The sequence below is a fragment of the Copadichromis virginalis genome, linkage group LG1, assembly GCF_057382275.1.
Source record: "Copadichromis virginalis isolate Kocher_CV1m ecotype Utaka linkage group LG1, C_Virginalis_male_GT1.1, whole genome shotgun sequence".
Lineage (NCBI taxonomy): Eukaryota > Metazoa > Chordata > Actinopteri > Cichliformes > Cichlidae > Copadichromis > Copadichromis virginalis.
In genome coordinates, this window is record NC_140618.1 from 6,932,212 (window position 1) to 6,953,098 (window position 20,887).

Here is a 20,887-nt window from a genome sequence, read left to right on the forward strand (position 1 = left end):
AACTGATATAAGAAAAATAGAAGAAATGAGAGACCCGCTGTCTTTCTTAGTCATCTTATTTTCCGTCATCACTGAGGTTTCAGATCAGTCAAAAAAACTGTTTTGAATTTGGTGAAAGCAACAATGCACAGTGTGAAAACTAACCGTTTGTTTTCTCAGGGCCCCCAGGGTGGTTTTAAAACCACATCAAAGAATATCAAGAATAGTAAAGTGCTTTTTATTTTAATTCTTGTCATGTCCCATTGTGCAACTGTTGTTGTCAACTGAACACTTCCTCATAGCTGTATAAATAGTCCATAGACTTACAAAAAAAACTCTGGGAGATTATCTTTAATTGTATAGAAACTATAATGAATACATCTGAATACAGCAATCTATATTTGAATTCATAAAGAAAGGAGTGGTATGTATGGCAAAATACCTTATGTTAGGTAAACAGTTACAGTGTTTGCAGTTACTCTGAAACCCAAAGAAGAGAAGCAAATTAGGGGAAAAAAAATGGAAATTGCCTAGTAGATGTTTTTTGGGTTACCTCTGTTCAGTCCCCAGGACACAGGAATTTTTAATAAATGCTCAGAGGATTTGTGCTGGTGGTAGAAATACCAAGGAGAGGGCAGTTCTGAGCCTTTAGCTTTAGCTGAGTGAAGCTTTTTCATCAACAGGAATTTTACATGTTTTGAAAGTCTTTGTCATGTGTCACATGGTTTAAAAAAATATTCATCTTTGTCTCTGCAGTATGATAACGATTACAGCAGTCACATAAAGGAAGGGGACCACCAAAATGTAAGTGCTACTGTCTAATTTGTAGTTTGTAAGATGATTTTTGTTGTTGACTGGTTAATATGCAAATCAGCTTTAGGCACGACAGGAGAAAAGGGTTGCGTCTGACAGTTTTATCCTAAGTTGCATCTTTGTGGTTGTAGAATTTTGCAACGGATTGTCCCTTTCATGTCTCTATGCTGGTGGTTTTCAGCATTATGCCATGCCAACAGCAGTGTGGGTCTTTGGCCGACGCGTGGTTATATCAAAGTTTAATTCCAGATTATTGTGCTCTGTTTAGAATGAGATAGAACAGTAGGCTATTTGTGGTTCAGCATCCAGTGTGTGTTGTCCATCTTTTGTAGCCGGTCAGGGTTAGGAAGCTGAGCTGGGGTGATTCCAGGGTACTGGGGTTTATTGGGTGAAAGATTCATGGCTTGCTGGAAAGGCTTAATAGTGATTAAATAATCCACTGCCTAGACGAGAAGCATAAAACTGCACAGAATACAATCTTTTAAAACCTGTAAGTGAGTATACTTTGTTTAGTTTTTTTTAATTAAAGTTGTATAAATGTGACAAAAATAATACAACCCAAACAGTAAAGAATTAGGAAAGCTGTATTAGAGTCTCGTCAAATTCCTGCACGTGAACAACAGTGCATGAAAGTAAAATGAAAGAAGTCCTGTGATAATTTTGTTGTTAAAGATTAAAAAGTTATTCTTCACATAAATAGAGGTGGAGCTATTATACTGTGGTTAATAGCATTACTGGTAATAAATTTGAAGTTTAAATATTAATGGTGCAGTGACCCATAATAAAGGCAAAAAACTGTTTTCTGATCAGATACTTCCTGATTAAAAAGCTGCCCAGTTTGTGCGGAAGTAGATGGGGCACTTTGGTAATACTACTAGTAGTAAAGTAATAATCTTGTTTTTCTATTCAGTATGAGATGGACAATGAGGCTGTGAACATGTCTGAGAGTGCCAGAGATTCCCAGAGGTCCTACCTGCTCACCGTTAACTTAAAGGAAGGACACAACTTGGTCATCAGGGACCGCTGTGGTAAGGAGCTCATATCGGCACTACTACAACTCAGCTTTTTGTTCCAGATTATTGTGATGTACAGCAACACTAGCATTAAAATACACAGTCTGAGAAAAACAGAAGATCAACAGGCACCACTGTGATGCTGATTATCATCCAGGAAACAGGATCAGTGCAGAAGCAAGTAATACTTCAGCACAGTGGAAAATGAGAAGTGTGGCAGTGGAATCCTATTCAACTGATGAAACAAAATGCCTTTACCCTCCCACCCGAGGATCATTGTCTGACTAGAGCTTCATCATTTTAACTTCCCCAAATTTTCCTCTGCATATGATTACCTTACTTGAAAGTTCAGTGTGCTGTAAAAGCAAAGATGCAGTTACCTGTTGGTGTATGTTTATACCTTAGAGCTACACGCCTACTTCTTTTTTTTTTTTTCTGAAGCTGTGGCTTAATTCTGACTAGATCTTACAATGACATGCATCACGTATTTTCTTGTGTATGCCTGTGGCAATGAGTAAGTGTTACTATTGTTATTGCTTTTGTCATCTTCTCATACTGAGAAACGTATCTGAGTTGACTTGCTAAATCTCTTAAACTTTATGAATTATAATTCCCGTAAACGTGGACAGATGCTTGGGCCTACAAAGGGGAAAAAAACCAAAAACGAAACCCTCCGCCATTCCTCATAGTCGCTTTTCCCCCCCCTGTATGTGTCAGTGTTGACTCGTGTGTTTGGCCTTGACTTGATAAGGACAACCAGGAATGTCTGTTTTGATTACACGCAGTGTTATTAACTCCAGGGACACAAAAGACAGCTGAGTGTCAGGTTAGCTGTGAAGCTCTTGTAGCAACACGAGCAGGATTCCTTGCAGCAGTTTAGAACCTGTCTGAGCCACACCCAGACCAGCAGTCAGTACAGAAAGCCTTTCACTCTTGGATTATATTTTCCTCTTGAGTGTGCCTGCATGTTGACACAACCAGACTGTAGATAAAGATAAGATGGAAAATAAAGAGGATGACAAGAGGCAAGCGGATTTGGTTTCACCACATTGTTAAGACCACATGGTGGTTTAAAAGCATGAACAAGCTTTTATTTTTTTGGTTTTGATCAGATTATACATTCAGCAGTCGCAGCATGCGGTGGCAGCTGTTTTGCTAATGACTTCTTGTGTGAAGGGTCTATAAAGCCTATTCTAATAGCAACACCACAAAGAACCGGGCAAGCTCATGTAATGTAACGAAACAGAACAGTCTAAGCTCCTCATGAAGTTTAAGCTATGATCACAGCTGTGTTTGGTAGACTGCTGCCCTCACCTGGTTGATTGAGAGACAATTCAAAAGATACACCTCCTACTTCCTTTACTCTGAAGTGAAAATGATACAGAACAGCAACAGAAAGTGAGATTTAGAAGTTTCAAAAGTGACTCAATGTGGAATTTGTAGTGTTAATCTTTGGGCCTGCCTATATATGTTAGTGTTTAAAAGAAACTCGCACAAAACCTGCAAAAGTGATGTTTTCAGTTGCAGTTAGTTTTCACACAGGAAGCTGAAATGTGATTGGCTATTGTTTCAGGAAGTTGTGGTTACATCGGCTGGGACCACATCCTCCATACAAAAATGAGAGATCACACAGAGCAGGTCAGACCTTCTACGTAATAGTGCAAATTGGTACATTTACATAGAAGTTGAAAAACAATGGAGTCAGTGTTATTTAGAAGTAAATGTCAAGTTGTCAAGTATTTATTAAAGACAGTCATGATGACAACGCTGCTTTTGAAAGATGGAAAAGAGAAGTTGCAATAATCATGCTTTGTGTTCTGAAATAACATGTCCTACAACTCATGATGAATATTATAATGTTAAATCAAATCAAATCAAATCACTTTTTATTGTCACATCACATGTGCAGGCACACTGGCACAGCACATGCGAGTGAAATTCTTGTGTGCTAAGTAGTTACTAAGTAGTTATGTCATGTTATGTCATGTTACTAAGTAGGATCATGTCATTTTAATTTATTAAACATTATAGACTTTATTTCACTCAGAAATAAAAAATAATTTTATATTCTGGGGCTACACAGCAGGATTTGGGTTTATCTAGGTAACTTCTTATTTAGGTGTGTTGCCATGCTAACCTAGGCTGCAGACCTAACATACACGGAGCAGGTTGGGTTCAAGATTAAAGATCATTAAGGGAAAAAAATCCCCAGTTACTGACCAGTTCTCTGAAAATAGTGTCACCATTCCTGGAAAATCCGTCAGGCTCGTCTGTGCAGATATCAGGAGGGTCTTTTTTTCTCTTTATCTTTCCTTTTGTGAGGATTATTAATAAAGAGAATTTTAGATGAATTATAGTTTTGTAATAGTCATAAGTCTGTTAACTTCCACAGTCAGCATTTTTTGCTTGCTTTTCTTCCTGCCTTCAAATAGGTTAAACTTTATAGATTTGGTTGGCATTTTTCAGTCTTATTGACCAAAATCTTTAAAGTACTCACACAGTTCTCGCATACTTATACAGAGATTCTAATACTAAATTACTATAGAGTGCTTTTGCTCTCACATTGCAGATTTCTCTGCAGCACGTGTTGCTTTCAGTCTGTATTATGTGTTTAAGATCTCCGTATATGTCTGGGGTCATAATTTTGTGCTCCTTTGTAAAATCAGCCACTCTGCTAACAGTGCATGATTCCACCCCTTTGTGTGAATGTTCTCATAGCCTGACTGGGAAACCCTGGGTTATTTTGGTGTGTTGTTAAAAGCGATGGCTGATTTTAGTGAATCAAGATAATGAATAAATACCCTACTTATATTTATCTTGCTTCATATTACAGGGCCCTGATGATGTCATTCCAAAAAGTATGTTTGTTTGTTTATTTGTTTGTTTGTTTTCTATTTACTGGTTTGCAATATTCATTCTCAGGTACCAGCGACCCCTACGTCAAATTCAAATTGGATGGAAAAACATTCTACAAAAGTAAAGTGCTTTATAAAAACCTCAACCCTGTGTGGAATGAGTCCTTCTCTTTGCCCATTAAGGATCTGAATCAGAAGCTTTACATCAAGGTAACTTTTTTTTTTTTTAATGGTCAGTTTAATAAAGGTCATGTCAACAGTGTGGGAAATAATGAATGTGAAAGTTTTAATGAGCAGCTTTAACACTGAGAGTCATAGTCTGTTGTGGAAATGTACATGTCAGTGCATGTTTTCTATCCTTCGTTATGTAGTTAGGGTGACATTTTTTTGTCAAAGTGTTATGAAAATCAATGTATGATTAGTGTCTGTGCACCTTCATAAATCCAACAAAACGGCTGTTATCACTCTGTATGAGTTTTCAAGGATACTGCAGTAGGACAGTCAGCACAGTTCTCCTTACATGAACTGTCTTGTGTTAAAGGACTGTTGATGTTTGATATACAGGTGTATGACCGTGATCTTACAACTGATGACTTTATGGGTGCTGCAAGTGTCCTTCTGAGTGGTCTGGAGATGGACAAGTGAGTATGGTGATGTGGAAGTGCTTGAAGCAGCTGGACAGAGCTCTGTTGAGGTGTAGCATGTAAATTATAGTGATCCTGGAATAATAAAATTGGAAAAATAATATTGAACAAATCACCAGTTTTCTCAATGAATATATTTCTAAAGGTACTATGCAATGAAATTCTCACTAGATGTTGGCAAAAATGCATCTAATCCACACAAGCAAAGAAATCAAACCATAGATGTCCATAAATGATGTGTTTCTAATGAGAAATGACACAGGGAAAAAGTATTGAACACCTGAAGGAGGCTCAAAAACCTTTGCAACCTTGACCTGTATGCACGCTCATTACCTCCATTTCTGAAGAAAACATATGTTGAAGCATGTTTAAAGTTTACTGATCAACATTTAGACAAGGCTGTGAACATACCAGCAGTAAAATTTGAAGGTGAGAACATCATGGTGTGGGGCTGTTTTCAGCATACGGCACTGGAACGCTTCATGTAATTGAAGGAAGGATGAATGGAAAATTGTACAGAAACATTCTTAATTACAAATCTGTAAAATCTACCAGGAAGATGAAGAAGAAACGAGGGTGAATGTTTCAGCAAGACAATGATCCCAAACACACAGACATGGAAACTTTCAGTTGGTTTCAGAGAAAGAAAATACAGCTGCTAGAATGGCCCTGCCAGTCTCCTGACCTGAATCTAACTGAAAATTTGTTGAAAGAACTGAAGCTCAAAGTTTACAGAAGGGGCCCAGGGAACCTTCAGGATTTGAAGGCTGTTTGTGTGGATGAATGAGCCAAAATCACATCTGAGGATGGATGTAACTAGTTTCTCCATACAGGAGGCTTCTTAAAGCTGTCGTCACCAACAAAGGCTTTTGTTTAAAGTCTTAAATAAATTTCAGGTTATTGAGAATCTGTTGAGAATTTCATTTCAATAGCACCTTTATATATACCTACTTATAAAATTGGTGACGTGTTCAATACTTACTTTACTTCAGTATGTGAAATAAACTATTTCCAGGCACTGCATTGGCTCAACCCATTTATGGGTTTGGCAACGCAGCTGCATTTAGCTTATGAGTGTTGAACTTTACTTTCAAAGCATTTGCCCATTAATTATTAACATTGCAGTGGCTGCTTTTACTGTAGAATTTATTTTTAGAATGTGTAGTGTGTCTGTAATGTGGGAACAGTTTGGGATTATAGTGTGGGTGCTTTTCCACATTTCTACACTCCTCTCTGAACCTGAAATAAATTACCTTAATGAAAGTAACCTCCAAGAAATTGTCACCAAGTTATCAAATGCCTCGTTATTCTATCTAGCTCAGTTCTATACCAGTTTGTGCACACACAACCACTCCCACTTATGTTTATGGCCTTACAGTGAGTAACTGAGTCCAGGTGCATCTAAGACAAAGCTGCAGTGAGTTCAGTCTGTGCCCTCGTGTAGCTCGGCTTGCCAGTACAAGTGTTAATTTGACCTGAGACCTTTGCATTACCCCAGTGTTAATTAAACACCTCTCTTGTCCTTTGTCAGCAATTTAAATATGAAGAAGTAAAATTAATTGCATTGCTGTGGTATCATATTGCTCTAAGCCTTAGTATTTAATGCAGTTTTGCTCTGCATATCTTTTAAACATACTTTTTGACAATTATTGCATAGAATACATTTTCTCTAGTTCATCTCCTCAGTGATCTGATGCTTATATTTTTACATCCTGTGGTGCTTGTTCTGAATAAATTCAAAGGCATGCTCGATGGCACATGACTGCCCATCTCTCATCAAAAACCCGCTTTGTTTTCAGGGTCAATGAGATGTCTTTGCGCCTGGATGATCCAAACAGCCTGGAGGAGGACATGGGCGTCGTATTGGTGGACTTGAGTCTGTCACTCAGAAATGGAGACAGCAAAAGAAGCAATGTATATCAAGCTCCCTCATGTATTTGCTCCATGCTTTCAAGCAGAAGGCAGACTTGTCGTGCATTGCATTTATCGTATGTCTGTGTTTGTGTCTCTGTTTCTGTGTAAAGCCTACTAACTAGTGTCATTTTGTTTTGCACCTAAAATGCATGCTCCTGGCGGCAGAAATGGCACCAAAAACGAACACGAAGTAGTAGGGTAAGGCATGGTGGCTGGAACACATAGGAAAGACTTCATGGACCCTTCATTCTAATCAGTATTATACAGATATCTGCCAAATATAAAAAGGAGAAAAACAAATGAGGCCCATTGGTCTGGTGAATTTTTTTTCACACCATGTTCAGGTTTCAGGATTTTTCTAATTCAGCTCAAATTGGTAACAAAAGGTAATGTAACAAAAATTCTGACAGTAGTTCCTTTAGTTTTGGCAGTTATCTGTGCTTCAGTTGATTCCACAAGAGGGCAGCAAATCATTTTATTTCACAAATCAGGGCGCAGTATCTTGAAGAAATTTAACAGATGTACTCAGTGGTTTGAAGACTAAACTCTTTCAGTAGTTGTTAGTCAGTGTTTCCTTAATTAACTGACTGGACATATTCCTATTTGGTACTAACCTATATACAAATCAGGGTAAATTAAGTGTTTCAATATTTTCAGTGATAATTATAAAAGGATCCCAAATACAGAAGATTCCTGATCCCAGTTAACTTGATAGCAGCAGACCAGCTAAAACGAATATAGAGTTTGTACGTTGTCGCTTTCACTCAATGACTACAACATATGCATTAAAAATTTAATAAACCTAAATTCTTATTTTTAGCCCAGACCTGACAGGCTATAGTGGAAGTCCCATAACAAGGTCACACTTATTATGGCACCTTATTATCCTATGATGATAACCATAGGATTGTTCCAAGAAAATAAAAATAAAATCCTGTGATCACCTTTGACCATTATCATAAAAAAGCACAGATGCTTACCAGCATTTCCCAGTAACAAGTCCGGCTGTTGTTCTGCCTGCTCACTGATGAGGTATTTGACTCACAGAGTTTAGTTGGGGAATGCATGCTTCTTTTTGTCTGCCACGCTATTGTCTGCAGGTCCATTCTATGTACTGCATGAAGCGATGCTACGCAAGATTAGACAGCTATACACGTGGCAACATTGCACATTCGCAGGATTAGTTAGAAAAGCTTTTGACTGTCTGCATGCCTATAAGTTTGAAGTTGTTTTCATTGTTGAACAGATGTACCTACTGTGTGCATGTGCTTCAAATTCTTCTTGTAGTCTGCCAACTGCATGCTGTGCAGCTGTTAATTAAAAAAGCGTTTTCTGCATGTGTCATTACAAAGTTGGCTTGATCTGCAGTGATTGAATCTGGCTTAAAGTTATCTCAGGGGTACACTGTGTCTCTATATAAACTCAACTAATTATCTTAAAACATGGCTTCCAATTATACATGAAAGCTTTACCTAATCTCGGAGAATGTTTCATTTACCTGTCTTCCATGGGCAATTGTTATAATGTCTCAAACATGGTGGTGGTGGAACTGCAGGAAACTGAATTTGGATTTTCTTTTTTTTTTTTTAATATAATATTTTTTTTTGTATCCTTTAAAAAAAGCTGAAATTGAATGTATTGATTTATTTTTTTTAAATTTAAAGCATTACCTCTCATTCCTCTCATTATTATTATTATTATTATTATTATTATTTTTGTATCCCTACTTTTGCAGGCTGGAAAGCATTCTCAGCCTATTAGTTTGTCAGAAGAGCTGAAGAAGAGTCAGCTGTGGACAACTGTTTTGTTGGTGACTCTGGTTGAGGGTAAGAAGCTGCCGGTGGACAGTCAGGCAGGGCAGTTCTCCGTTCTCTTCAAACTGGGAGAGCAGCGATACAAAAGCAAGGTATATCTCAACAGAAGACTGTTGCTCTTAATTTTTTCCTCTTCCTAATGTGTCTTTGTGATTCCTAACCCTGTTCCTTTTTCCCTTTTGTAATTTAAAGTGTGTAGATTTTTTATGTTAGCCTAACCTCAGCTGATTTCCAGTATTCACAGTGACTTATATTGTATTTATTCATTTATTTAGTTGTTGTTCTCTTCATTTTGCTCTTTTTTTGGGGGGGGGTGAGTATTCCACGTCATTCTCGATAGGTGTGCCCGTAGAACTAAAAGAAAATAAATCAATCTGATGTTAGTTTCAGGTAACACTCCAACTGTTATATATTGCTCTTTGCTCTGGATAAAATGCCCCCTGATGATGACATGAGTTACTTTGGCTTGGACACTTTCTTATTTCTTAATTTAAAACCCACAAAATCAAATGAAATTTGAAAAGTGAATTTTCAAGCTAAATGATGCTAACAAGCTGCATTATGTGTACTTAAATTAAAGTCTATTCTGTTTTCAACTTAAGGACATCATTTGCTCAAATAATCATTTAAAATATGACTAGATGTGGATGTTAAGCCTTAGTAATCTTTTTCTGAAAGATGCATGGGGTTGGTTATTCTTTGTTCTTGTTTTCATGTCAGCTTAAAATGTATCTTCAATCTATAGGATTATTAGGCCCAAATCACTTTAAAGTGCTTTTATTAAAATATACATTTGCAGAAAGGCCACATGAGGTTAATGCCATTGCACTGAAAATAGACTTTCAAAAGTCATAAAAAAATCCAAATATTGATGTAATAGCTGAATCGGTAAACAGATTTGCATTTCAAATTGATTTATAGTTTATGGTGCATATTCCAGAAGATTTTATATTTTTCAAAGGTCTTAGGCTCTTTAACAAAAAAGCATTTGTCTTAGTGTTATTTTATATCTTGTGTGTCTAGTGATGAACAGAATTATCACATTTTAATTTTCCCAACATTCCTGTTAAATAAAATGCTGGCAGACTAGTTTTCACTTATAAAATCTAGAAACATTTGTACACATAAATCCCACTGCATTATTAAACAATCACCTAAAGGCGATTCTTATGAATAGCAGCGTAAATGTGGGATTAACTAAAGTCATTATCTGCAGAGGCAGGGTAAAACAGGGTGAGGGACAGCACAGCTAAAAAGATGACATTGCTAGAATCTAAAAGCATCACACATTTGCTTTAGTGCAAAATCCAAGTGACAGGTCAGTTATCTTCTGCCATTAACATATTTCAAAGTTATTTCAAATATCTGCTGTTATGCAGAAGCAAAAAGACCCAGGCAATACTGAGGGCTAGTTTCCAGCAGTGCCAGGAAAAGAGCAAAAAAAATGATCAGGGGGGTCTTGTTAAACCCATTTGCAGACTAGAAAGTACTTGTCAGAAGTAAGTGTTGATGGAAAACTTTCCTTGGTTCAATGTATGAGCAAAGGCTAGCAAATTGGGAATGTACAGAAAAACAAGGACCGGGGAGAAAAGAAGGTAACAAATGTTCCAAACCTGGAGCATTTGGGAGGGAGTTGCCTTTGGAGAAAGGTCGGCGATGGCTCTGGGTGTCTGCAGGCAATAGAGATGCATGGCAGAGGTTCTTATAGGTTTGATTTTCCACAGATGGGTCTGAGGACTTGGTTATTAATAGTGGTCTCCTCAGTCCTAGCAAGTACAGACAGAATTTTATCCATGACTGAATACCATCAAGGAGACTTTTGATTGGTCCAGAATTTGTTGTGCAGCGTGACTATGAGCGCAAATATGCAGCCAGAGTCAGAATTATCTTCAGCCACAAAAACATGGAGTCCTGAAACAGATGGTGTGCCCCCTGATCTCACAGTCGTCTGGGATTATTGTACATGGAAAAAACAAATGAGACAGTCTACATTTCTTTTGTTTGCTGCACTTTACGCAAATGAGGGTAACTAATAAATAATTATTGTTCAAAGTAACCTCACTTTGTAAAACTTAGTATTTCATTGAGCATTTTTGGTTTCCGTTAACTGATACTGGGTTTATCAGAATCTGAATCAGAATACTTGATTAATCCCGAAGGAAAATGGGGAAAATAGGCAATACAAAGATGCCTTTGGTAGTGCAAATGTTAAGCCTAACCCTATAATCTTTCATGTGACCATAGATCACATGGGGGGAAAAAACCACAAAGCCATGAAAAAAGAAACGGGCCTAGAAGGGATCTAAAATGGTTTTGCAGCGTGTAATATGACATGGCCAGTGTCTGCTGCATCATCCAGCTCTCCCGGCAGCTGGATGATGTCTGGCGCTGATGCTCACTTTTATGCGCTGTTGGCTGCGTACTGTCATTGATGGTTATTTCGCGATCGTGCAACATCATGCATTACACATCAAAGCAGCGTGATAACGAGCAGCATTGCTGATTTTCTTTTCCTTGTCTTATATCCAGGTGCAAAGTGACGGTAATTATCTGTTCTCCTGTCCATCTCCTAATGTGAGATGGAAATTTCTGATGTGTCTATCAGAAGCTGCTAAACCCCAAAACTAGTCTGTTTAGAAAAGAAAAACAATTAAAGTTAACATCTGGACATGATGCAGATACTTTTCTGAATTTTAAATAAAGGCCAGCTGGAAATCTACAAACACGTCAGTCAAGTCTGTGTTTTGAAGACTTTGCAAATACGCTGACTTATATAAGATGTTTCTTCACACTTTAAAGTGAATTTCAGTGTCATTGTTAATTGTTGTGAATTTTTAAAAACAACTTTTAAACAGTTTTCTTTTTCTTTTTGATTCAGGATCACTGCAAAGTGCCAAATCCTCAGTGGAGAGAGAGGTTCACCTTCAAACAGTTTTTCAACAGTCCAGAATATCTGGAGGTGGAGCTCCGATCCAAGGAAGGACGAAAGGCTGCGGAATCCCTGGGGAAGTGAGTGTGTTCAGCTATTACAGTATTTATTTGTGTGTGCTTGCCCTTTAATTAAAATAAAAAGTGGTTTCTGGATTGATTGATTTATTTAAATGAAAGCTCTTTGCATATTTTTTATGTGTGTGTGTTTGATCTGGCCCAAATGTGTGGAACTTGTGTGTGTACAGGCGTTGCGTGAACATGTCAAAAATCCCTTTGGATCAAAGGCAATTGCTAGAAATGGAATATGGGGGAGGACACGTGTGTTGCCTCCTTACGCTGACCACGTGCAGTGGCGTCTCCATCTCCGACCTTTGTGCCGCACCACTCAGTGAACCCCGTGAACTTCAGAACCAGCTGGACAACTATGTCAGTATTTTTGCCGTTTAACTTCTATTTATACTGCACTCTACCACCAACATGTTTAAATATATAAACACTTTAAAATGCATTTTCACTTTGAACAAGCCTATTCTCTGCTCTCAGAATATCATTAGTTGTCATTGGCATCAACTCCACAAGATGTTGTTTGTGTATTGTCTTTTTGCCACCTTAAAACTATCTGGCTGTTTTTCTCCGACCTGAATTGCCTGAGGTGTATATTTATCTATCTGAAGGACTGAACGCTGGTACTGCTGCTACGTGATTGTAAAAGTGTGCTGAAACTACAAAAATCAAATATTGATACATTAGTAACAAAATAAATATAATGGTGTGCTGTTAAACACACATAATTAATGATTTAATTTAAATCATTTCATAAAAAAAGTTCCAGCATTCATATGTCATGCAAAAACCTGCTACTTTTTAATTTTGTCAGTTTTAAAAGTAATTGAATCACTTATTTATGAATACATTTCATCTTATCCCCTTCTATTTATTTCTATATTTTCTTATAACATTTCTTTAAGAGAGCTGAGCTCAGTGCCCAACAACACATTTTGAAAACAGGTGGAAAATAATACACAAGTGTAACTGTATATGTTTACATTTTTTTAAATGTCTAAATTATAATGTAAATATTAAAATAGGAAAAGTCTTTACATTGGGGGAATGATACTAATATAGGTAAAGTAATACAGAAGCAAATTAAAACAAAAGTATTAATGCCACAGTTTACATTTAGGCTAGTATGTACATTTAATTCTAATATTTTGGTGCATTTTATGCCATACTTGCTGAATGATTAGCTAATAGCTGGCTGTAGCTCAGGTGGCAGAGCAGGTCAACCACTAATCAGAAGGTCGGTGGTTCGATCCCAGGCTGCCTCCTGGCTACATGCCAAATGTCCTTGGGCAAGATACTAACCCCATGTTTGCCTACTGGTGGTGGTGAGAGGGCCCGGTGGCGCCAGTGTCCGGCAGCCTCGCCTCAGTGCACCCCAGGGCAGCTGTGGCTACAATGTAGCTTGCCATCGTGAATGTGTGTGTGTGAATGGGTGGATGACTGAATGTAGTGTGAAGCGCTTTGGGGTCCTTAGGGACTGAATAAAGCGCTATACAAATGCAGGCCATTTACCATTTTAATAGCGTCTAGAGGGATGCTGCGAATACGTTCCGTATAGTAAACCATGTTTGTCATTAAGCTTGTTTTTAAATAATCCAGTGCATTAACAAACAACAATAACAACAACAACAACAAAACATTTTGACATCCATGTTTTGGGGTTTTGTTCTATTTTTTATTTTTTTTTATTTTTATTTTTTTTTGTCCTCCACAACTCCATCCTTTAGCTTCGACAGTAACTCAGAAAATACGCCCTTGGCACGACTTTAAAAGAGCAAATCTTCAGCTAAGTGAGCTAACTCAGAGTGGCTGTATTCTGTTTATTAAAGCTAGTAAACATGCCAAGAAAAACTGTTTTATTGTGTCAGTCTGTAGAGCAAACATCACATCTAACCCTAACATAGGCTGAAAACACGCATTTACTAAACTAATAATTGGGCTTAAAATACAAGTTTGAAGAACTGAAGTGTAAATATTTAAGTCAAAGTCATCCTGAAAACCTACAGCCCTTTCTGCGCTCTGTGTTAAGGGCCAAGAGATGGCAGTATGTGCCTGGTAATGGGTTACTGCTAGGTCTGTGTTAAGCAAATGACATTCTTTCGTGACAAGTTACTTTTAGGCAGATGTGTCTGTGTACATCTAAGAAATTTAAGGTCTGGAAATGCAACCTGATCATGCAGCTAGACTAGCAATGAAAAGAGATGCCGTGACAGAAATAAATTTAGCCCAAGAAGGGAAAACAAGTCCAGATTTTAGCCATTTGGTAAACTGTACTTGATCATGTACAGAGAGGAATAACTACCTATAGTAGATTGTTTTGGAGACACCACCCCATTGCAGTCTGCCTTAAACGCTGTTATCAAAAGCTTTCACTTTAAGTGCTATGCTAGTTCATAGATGTTAGATTTGCAGCCACTGGTTTCTTTTCATTCCAGAAAAGTATGAAAATACTTGCAGTGACTTGATGCTTGTTTGTGATGTGTAACGTACTTTGGTAAGCATTCATTTGCAATTGTGTGGCAGCCCAGTTACAAGTATGGACTGTTTTGAGCACGTGCCTTGATAGTGTATTTAAGGTTTAGTGGAAAATGCTGATGCCTAAAACTTGCAAAGAAAATTTTTGTTTTGCAATATAAATAAATTTAGTTGATGCCTCCCTCAACTAGCATCGTCAAAAGGTTTAAGGTGTAAGGCTCAAAAGGTTTTATGGTTAAGAGTATTGCGGAGAACCTGAAGTAACATCTTATGCTGTCACATAAATCTGGTTTTAGATTGAAGGATTTCTTATTTTTGTGCATTCTCTGCTGAATTAAACACTCGATTTATGCTTTGCAGGTTTGCCAAACCTAATTTTTCTTGTCTGCTTACTGTCTCTCCAGAGTTTAAAAAGGTCCCTGACAAATCTCCGTGACGTTGGTTTCCTTCAAGTCAAAGTTATTAAGGCTACTGAGCTGATGGCTGCTGATTTAAATGGTATTTCATGCATTTAGATTCGTCTTAATGACAAATTTAAATGAAACACAAGAGCCCTGCTATAAAGTTTTGAGTGATGTGTTCTGCAGGCAAGAGTGACCCTTTCTGTGTGCTGGAACTGGGGAACGACAGACTACAAACCCACACGGTCTACAAAAGCCTAAACCCAGAATGGGATACGGTCTTTACATTGTCAGTTTGGGTTTCTGTTTCCACACCCTTTTTGTTATTTAAACTGAAACATATTATTGAACATTACTTTTCTTACATTACTGAACCATTTTACTGTTTTACAAATAAATTGAAATATCCTGACATATTGCTATACGGTGTGCTGATTTGTAGGCATCTGACCTCGTTCTATGTCTCTGCAGCCCTGTCAAAGACATTCATGATGTTCTGGTGGTGACTATCTTTGATGAGGATGGAGACAAGGCGCCAGACTTCCTTGGAAAAGTTGCCATTCCTCTGCTTTTGGTACGTACAACCTCACTAAGAGTCTGTGACGTAGACAATAATCTATTTGCACTCTGTCTAAATTAAAGTGAAGAGGGCGATAACACTCCAGCAGGCTGAAGACTTGCTAAGATGTAATCCAGCATGACTGATGGTCAGGTTCATGGCTGAGTTCAGCACCTGATGCCCTTTCTGTCCTACAGATCCGCAGGGGACAACAGATTGCCTTCCCGCTGAAGAAAGAGGACTTAGGCGAGCTGTCGAAGGGGAGCATCACTCTGGAGCTGGAGGTTATTTTTAACCCTGTAAGTAAAGGTTCACCCTGCAATGAGGACACGATGGCTTTGAAAGGCAGGCCTCATTCTGTCGTCTTCTTATTACTTTATCACTTTTTTTTTTTTTTTTTAATCAGGTCAGAGCAAGTATTAGAACCTTCCAGCCGAAGGAGAGATATTTTATGGAGGACAATCCCAAGTTTTCCAAAAAGGTTTGATACATCTTTTTACATTTATTCACAATTCATAGTTAACAAAGTATATTTATGAATGGGGAAAAAGTAAACAAATAAATTTACTTTCCATAACATCAAATTAAAATTTCAAGTTGCTTGTTTATTTATTTTTTTCACTGGTTAAATCTTCTGAAACTCAGCTGGAACATTTTTTTTAAATGGGCACAAAATGAGTCTACAATTATATTGATAATCAATTAAAATTATTTTGTGAGCAAAAAGTCCCACTTTCAGTTTTTTCTGGTTGAAAATGTGTTTTTAAACAAATGTGCTAGATGTTAAAAAAATAAAATAAAAATGATTTGAAGAAATGTGATATTTTTGTGATGCTGAAATATCTGCAACTTCAACCCAAAAATTTTTTTGGAAACTAAAAAAAGACATGACAAATTGAACAAATGTTAACATGTTTTTACCAATTAGCTCTTTAAGAAATGGACATAAAAAAATTAAGTACTTTTTTTTTTTTCCTTTTCTTTTCTCTGGAAAGCAAAATGACTCCAAAAGCAGACCTTCCTTTGCTTGAATTAGTTGAATTGGGCTTTAATTGAGGCCAACTTTGACTGAATTCTTGTTCACTGTTCTGCTACATTAGTTTGATATACAGTGTGCAAGACAGGGTGCGAGACAGGGTGCCTGACTGTCTGTACTTCCCACAAAGACTCATTGTTGTCAGACAATACATTGCTCACTAACGCCAAAATTGGCTTACACACACCGTGGACTTGGTTTGTAACGTGCAGGTTTTCAGTCTGTTTTAATATTGAAAGACCTGTTTGATGAAATCAGGTCAGATTACTGACATTTTTTGCCCCCTGACCACAGTGGCTCATGCCAAGGCATACCAGCTCCTCTCGCTATTCCTCGAGCTGACTGGATGCTTTTTTTCTTTTTTTTTTTGAAGTGTGGTATGGGTGGAACTCCTTACAGAATTAAATCCAAATACCCTGAAATCAGTATCAACTATGACCATTTTTTCAACACAGCTACTGCAGTATTTAACTGCTTTGTGTGTTTGTCTTTCAGGCTCTGGCCAGGAACGTGATGCGTGTTCAGACATTGTACAGGGCAATCATGTCGACTCTGCAGTACATCAAAAGCTGCTTCCAGTGGGAGAGTTTTCAGAGGAGCCTGCTAGCCTTCCTGGTGAAGTGCTTTAACTGCTTATCAACACACTATCTGCATTTCCCTCTGTTTTCCCTCCAAGGCTGCGGAAGACAACCGCAGTCTGGCCAACCCCTACTTGAACTCTCCTAGAGAGAATCTTAATCAATGCAGCACTGGGCTCAGCAGAAACACAGGCTTGGCCCTGGCTCTGTGTTGGAGTGGACGCTTTCAGTGTTGCATGTCTCCTGGATGTAGAGTTAAGCCTCAGCTGGAGAGAGTAGAGTCCCACCGGAGTCGAGATAGTCTATTTTTGTTCTGCTTCCCTGACAACTCATTAACCCTCTGTCCGGTCTGTGCTCGGTGTGATTTAGACCCCATTATGCAGACAGAAGTTCAATTAAAAGGCTCTTCAGAGATAAGGCTGATTCTCCGTCCTGTCATTGTTGAAGACAAGTGTTAAAGCAAATGTGAAGACAGAAACATGGGAGTAGCCTTTCAGCCTCTGTCTTTAAACTACAAAATAAAGTGGGTGCTGATCTTTTTGGAATTATTCTTTCAGAGATCTGGCGTGATAAAAATGGCATACAGCAAGTTGTTCATTACCTATGCAAGCAATCAAGGTCGCCTAAAGTTCCTTTTGTTTTTGCAGCTCATGGCCTGTAGGTGGCAATAAAGTTATGTCAAGCGTTTAGACTTTCTTAACAGACTAAAAGAGATACTGTAAGCCAGCCAGTGGTACAGTTTGTTCAATTTGCCGTGAAAAATGGGAGCTGCACCACAGAGCTGTTATCTGAGCAGCAGCCACTCTGTGTTTTAGCTCTGAGTCGTGCATTTCATTTTTCAGCTTGGGATTACATTGATCTAAGCTGTGCCGCCCCGGATGAAGTCGGGGTCAGCGTACTTTAATAAGAAACTGTTTGCAATATTTGGTCTTTATTACAATATAAGAAGATTCTTATTTACATAATTATGAAGAATGTTGCGCGCATACTGTGTTGATTATAAGCAATGATATTATTATTTTACCTGACAGCTGAGACACACATACGCTGACGGCGACATCATACAAGCAGGAACAAGTGCACAATGTACACACACATCCTCCCACTGCATCTCGGTGTTTGAAAGACAGTACCATCTGTACTCATGTTTTCACACTAATGCTCGCTGCCTTTTCAAGCCTCAGCGAGAAGAAATAAATGGCTGCTTAATACCACCACATAAGCGTAATGAATCAGAGCTTCACTCCTCATGACAGGATACAGTGACGAGCTACCTGCACCATCTGCCGATTGTCAGTTAGACAAAGAGCTTTCGTCAGTACAGTATGCTTTAGATGTGCCTTGTTAGGTAGTGGTTATCTCAGTGAGAAGCCCCAATCCCAAAGGTGTTAGTCTTGTCCTAACCACTGAACTATAATAGATCACACGCTGTTCCTCTCCTTTACTTTATTTCTGAAATAGCACTTGGTGTTTAGCTTTTCTTTTTATGGGTTACCATTTCTTGTCGGTGCTCTGAGTCAAGGGGAAAAAAACACTGAGCCTGTTTCCAAATAGCACTCTTTTTTTTTTTTCATATTCTTATCTGTCACCCCACAAAAAATGCAGCAACAATGTTGAAAAGAGTGTGGTCACATGTGCATCCACCTCATCCTCTTTTTGATTTCTGTGTTATTTTCTGGCAACTTTGTATCAACTATTTCTTAAAAGGAGGCTCTACAGGCATCTTACAGTGCCTCTAAATAATTTTTAAGTCGCATTAATGCCTTTTAAAATATATACATGAAATTTATATAGTTTTGAACTAGATTTGCAATATAAACTACACACTAACATTGGCAAGATAAATTGTGTCTGTTCATCCAAAACTGATTGATTTTGGAGCGTGTACACAGTGCATTTACAGTAATGCTCTAACCCTCCTCACCCCTTTACAGCAGGCTACATAATCCTTTAAACCATGTAAGTGACTGTCAGTCTAGTGACTTTTTAAGTGCTGAAATAATTGGAGATAAAGCCAAGTTAAGTTTGTAACAGTTCTTATAATGGTTAATCACTGGGCGGTATTTTAGGGAGTGGGTAACACGCTCAGTGTTACAAGATTTATTCTCACTCATTCTTCAGTTTATAACACATGAATATGTAGACCAAAAACCTGTGCTTAGACTTCAAGGTTTGACTGCTATATCCTTACTTATTCTGGCATAGCCATTAGCTTATGATGTTTAATGTTAGGGAATCGTTTTAAATTTTGGGTGTGTGTTCAGTTTTGCGACTGTATGACTCTTTTCCACTTATACCACTGTTAGACTACATTTTAACTGTTAGTATTATGCCATAATTGTTACTTGTGGGTGCACTAGGTGTGCTCTTCACTCACATGTTCGCACTAAAAAAACAATGAATGGTCCAAAGCGGTTTTTGTGCCATGCAAACCCTTCCCCCAAACATGAGTGTGGAAATCCTGCTGCTTTCTATAAATGCGCCAGCCTCCAGTTCAGTAGCTGTCCCAGCATAACATATCCTTTTTCTTTTTTTTTTTTTTCCCCCTGTGATGTGGATTGTATTCCCAAAGTCCCCTTTTGCTGTTGAAGACTGTGTAATGCTTCTCAAGCTGAAATGGGCTACAATTATCACAATCTTTATGGGCTGAGTATACATTTCCACTAAAGCGTGACTTGGCTTTCCCCTTACCCTCGCTCTCCCAGTCATTACAAAGTCCTCACTAATAAAACATAACCCTTCCAGTGAGGAACTGGTTTCATCTCCTCTCCCAGGCCCTATTTTGGCTTGTGATAACACAGGCAAGAGCGTGCTTGGCTTTTTGCACATTAAAGCTGATGGTGGTGGTGATATTGGCGGAGGTGGTGGTGCTGGTGGTGGGAGGGGCGGCACTGATCTGCCATCTTTTATGTCAGTTGGTGCCTCAGAGGAGAGTGATGTCTTCACCAGATGTTCTCTTCTATTTTTATTAGCATATAAAAACCTGTAAACCCTTCCCAATGCTTTTGGCCCGCTGCCGTTTTGGCTTGTACTACCTCTCTGATAGGATTATTTTATAGTTCCATTTAGCCATGCAATTGAGATATCACAGGCTATGTTTCTTTATCCTTTTTACCTTAGCCACACAGGTGGAATGTGCATCATAAGTGCCATTATGGATGTTAATTGCACATTCACACAGAAGCTCCCTGAGGCTGTAGTGAATCGGTCAGCTTTAATGTACAGAAGATGAAAGGGATGGAGCAATTAGAGCTATGTGGTTAATGTCAATGCATAGTCAGGAGTAAGTGTAAGTCCTACTGAGCAGAATGGTTTTCTTTTGCTGTATATACAGGATGGATGTGACCTCATGATGTCACCAGTTGGTTTGCATAGTCCTCTTTTGAATCCTAAAGCTGAGTTTTTTTGGCAGTCACCGTCTTGGGTGCGTTTTTGTTTGTTTGGTTTTTTTTGTTTTTAACTGGATATGAAAAACAAGCAGTAGGTCTGACTGAGAAACCAAGGACACTGCACACTCACAGGGTAACTACTTGCCAATCTCAAGGTAGCCATGCTTATTCTCCATTTATCTTCTAATCAATTATACTCTAATTCAGGACCTGATGGAGATCATTTTCTGTTAGATATCATGTCAAAGAGCATTAACATGTGGCTGAGACTATTAACTCATCAGCAAAGTGTTTATTGAGGTTTGAATTCAAGAAGTTGGGTCATTCTGTCATAGCTTTTTATGGAATTGAACTTGATTTTTCAACCAAAGGAGTCTTCCCCTTTAACAGCAGATTGGCATCACTTTTTAGACCTAGAGCCTC

At 38.2% G+C, this 20,887-nt stretch overlaps 1 protein-coding gene across 2 annotated transcripts in view; it reads left to right on the forward strand.

The window, feature by feature from the left end:
* Positions 1 to 20,887, forward strand: part of LOC146718238 (multiple C2 and transmembrane domain-containing protein 2-like) — a 44,036-nt gene that overhangs the window by 14,640 nt on the left and 8,509 nt on the right. The window contains exons 3-17 of one of the 2 annotated variants that reach the window (XM_085438884.1): positions 736 to 783; positions 1,703 to 1,820; positions 4,728 to 4,870; positions 5,225 to 5,301; positions 7,104 to 7,218; positions 7,384 to 7,416; positions 8,954 to 9,124; positions 11,911 to 12,041; positions 12,209 to 12,389; positions 14,906 to 14,999; positions 15,089 to 15,191; positions 15,374 to 15,476; positions 15,659 to 15,760; positions 15,868 to 15,942; positions 16,993 to 17,112. In XM_085438884.1, coding sequence (XP_085295010.1) covers positions 736 to 783; positions 1,703 to 1,820; positions 4,728 to 4,870; positions 5,225 to 5,301; positions 7,104 to 7,218; positions 7,384 to 7,416; positions 8,954 to 9,124; positions 11,911 to 12,041; positions 12,209 to 12,389; positions 14,906 to 14,999; positions 15,089 to 15,191; positions 15,374 to 15,476; positions 15,659 to 15,760; positions 15,868 to 15,942; positions 16,993 to 17,112 — 1,614 coding nt within the window. The remainder of the gene's footprint in view (positions 1 to 735; positions 784 to 1,702; positions 1,821 to 4,727; positions 4,871 to 5,224; positions 5,302 to 7,103; positions 7,219 to 7,383; positions 7,417 to 8,953; positions 9,125 to 11,910; positions 12,042 to 12,208; positions 12,390 to 14,905; positions 15,000 to 15,088; positions 15,192 to 15,373; positions 15,477 to 15,658; positions 15,761 to 15,867; positions 15,943 to 16,992; positions 17,113 to 20,887) is intronic. The other variant, XM_085438961.1, reaches the window with a different exon arrangement.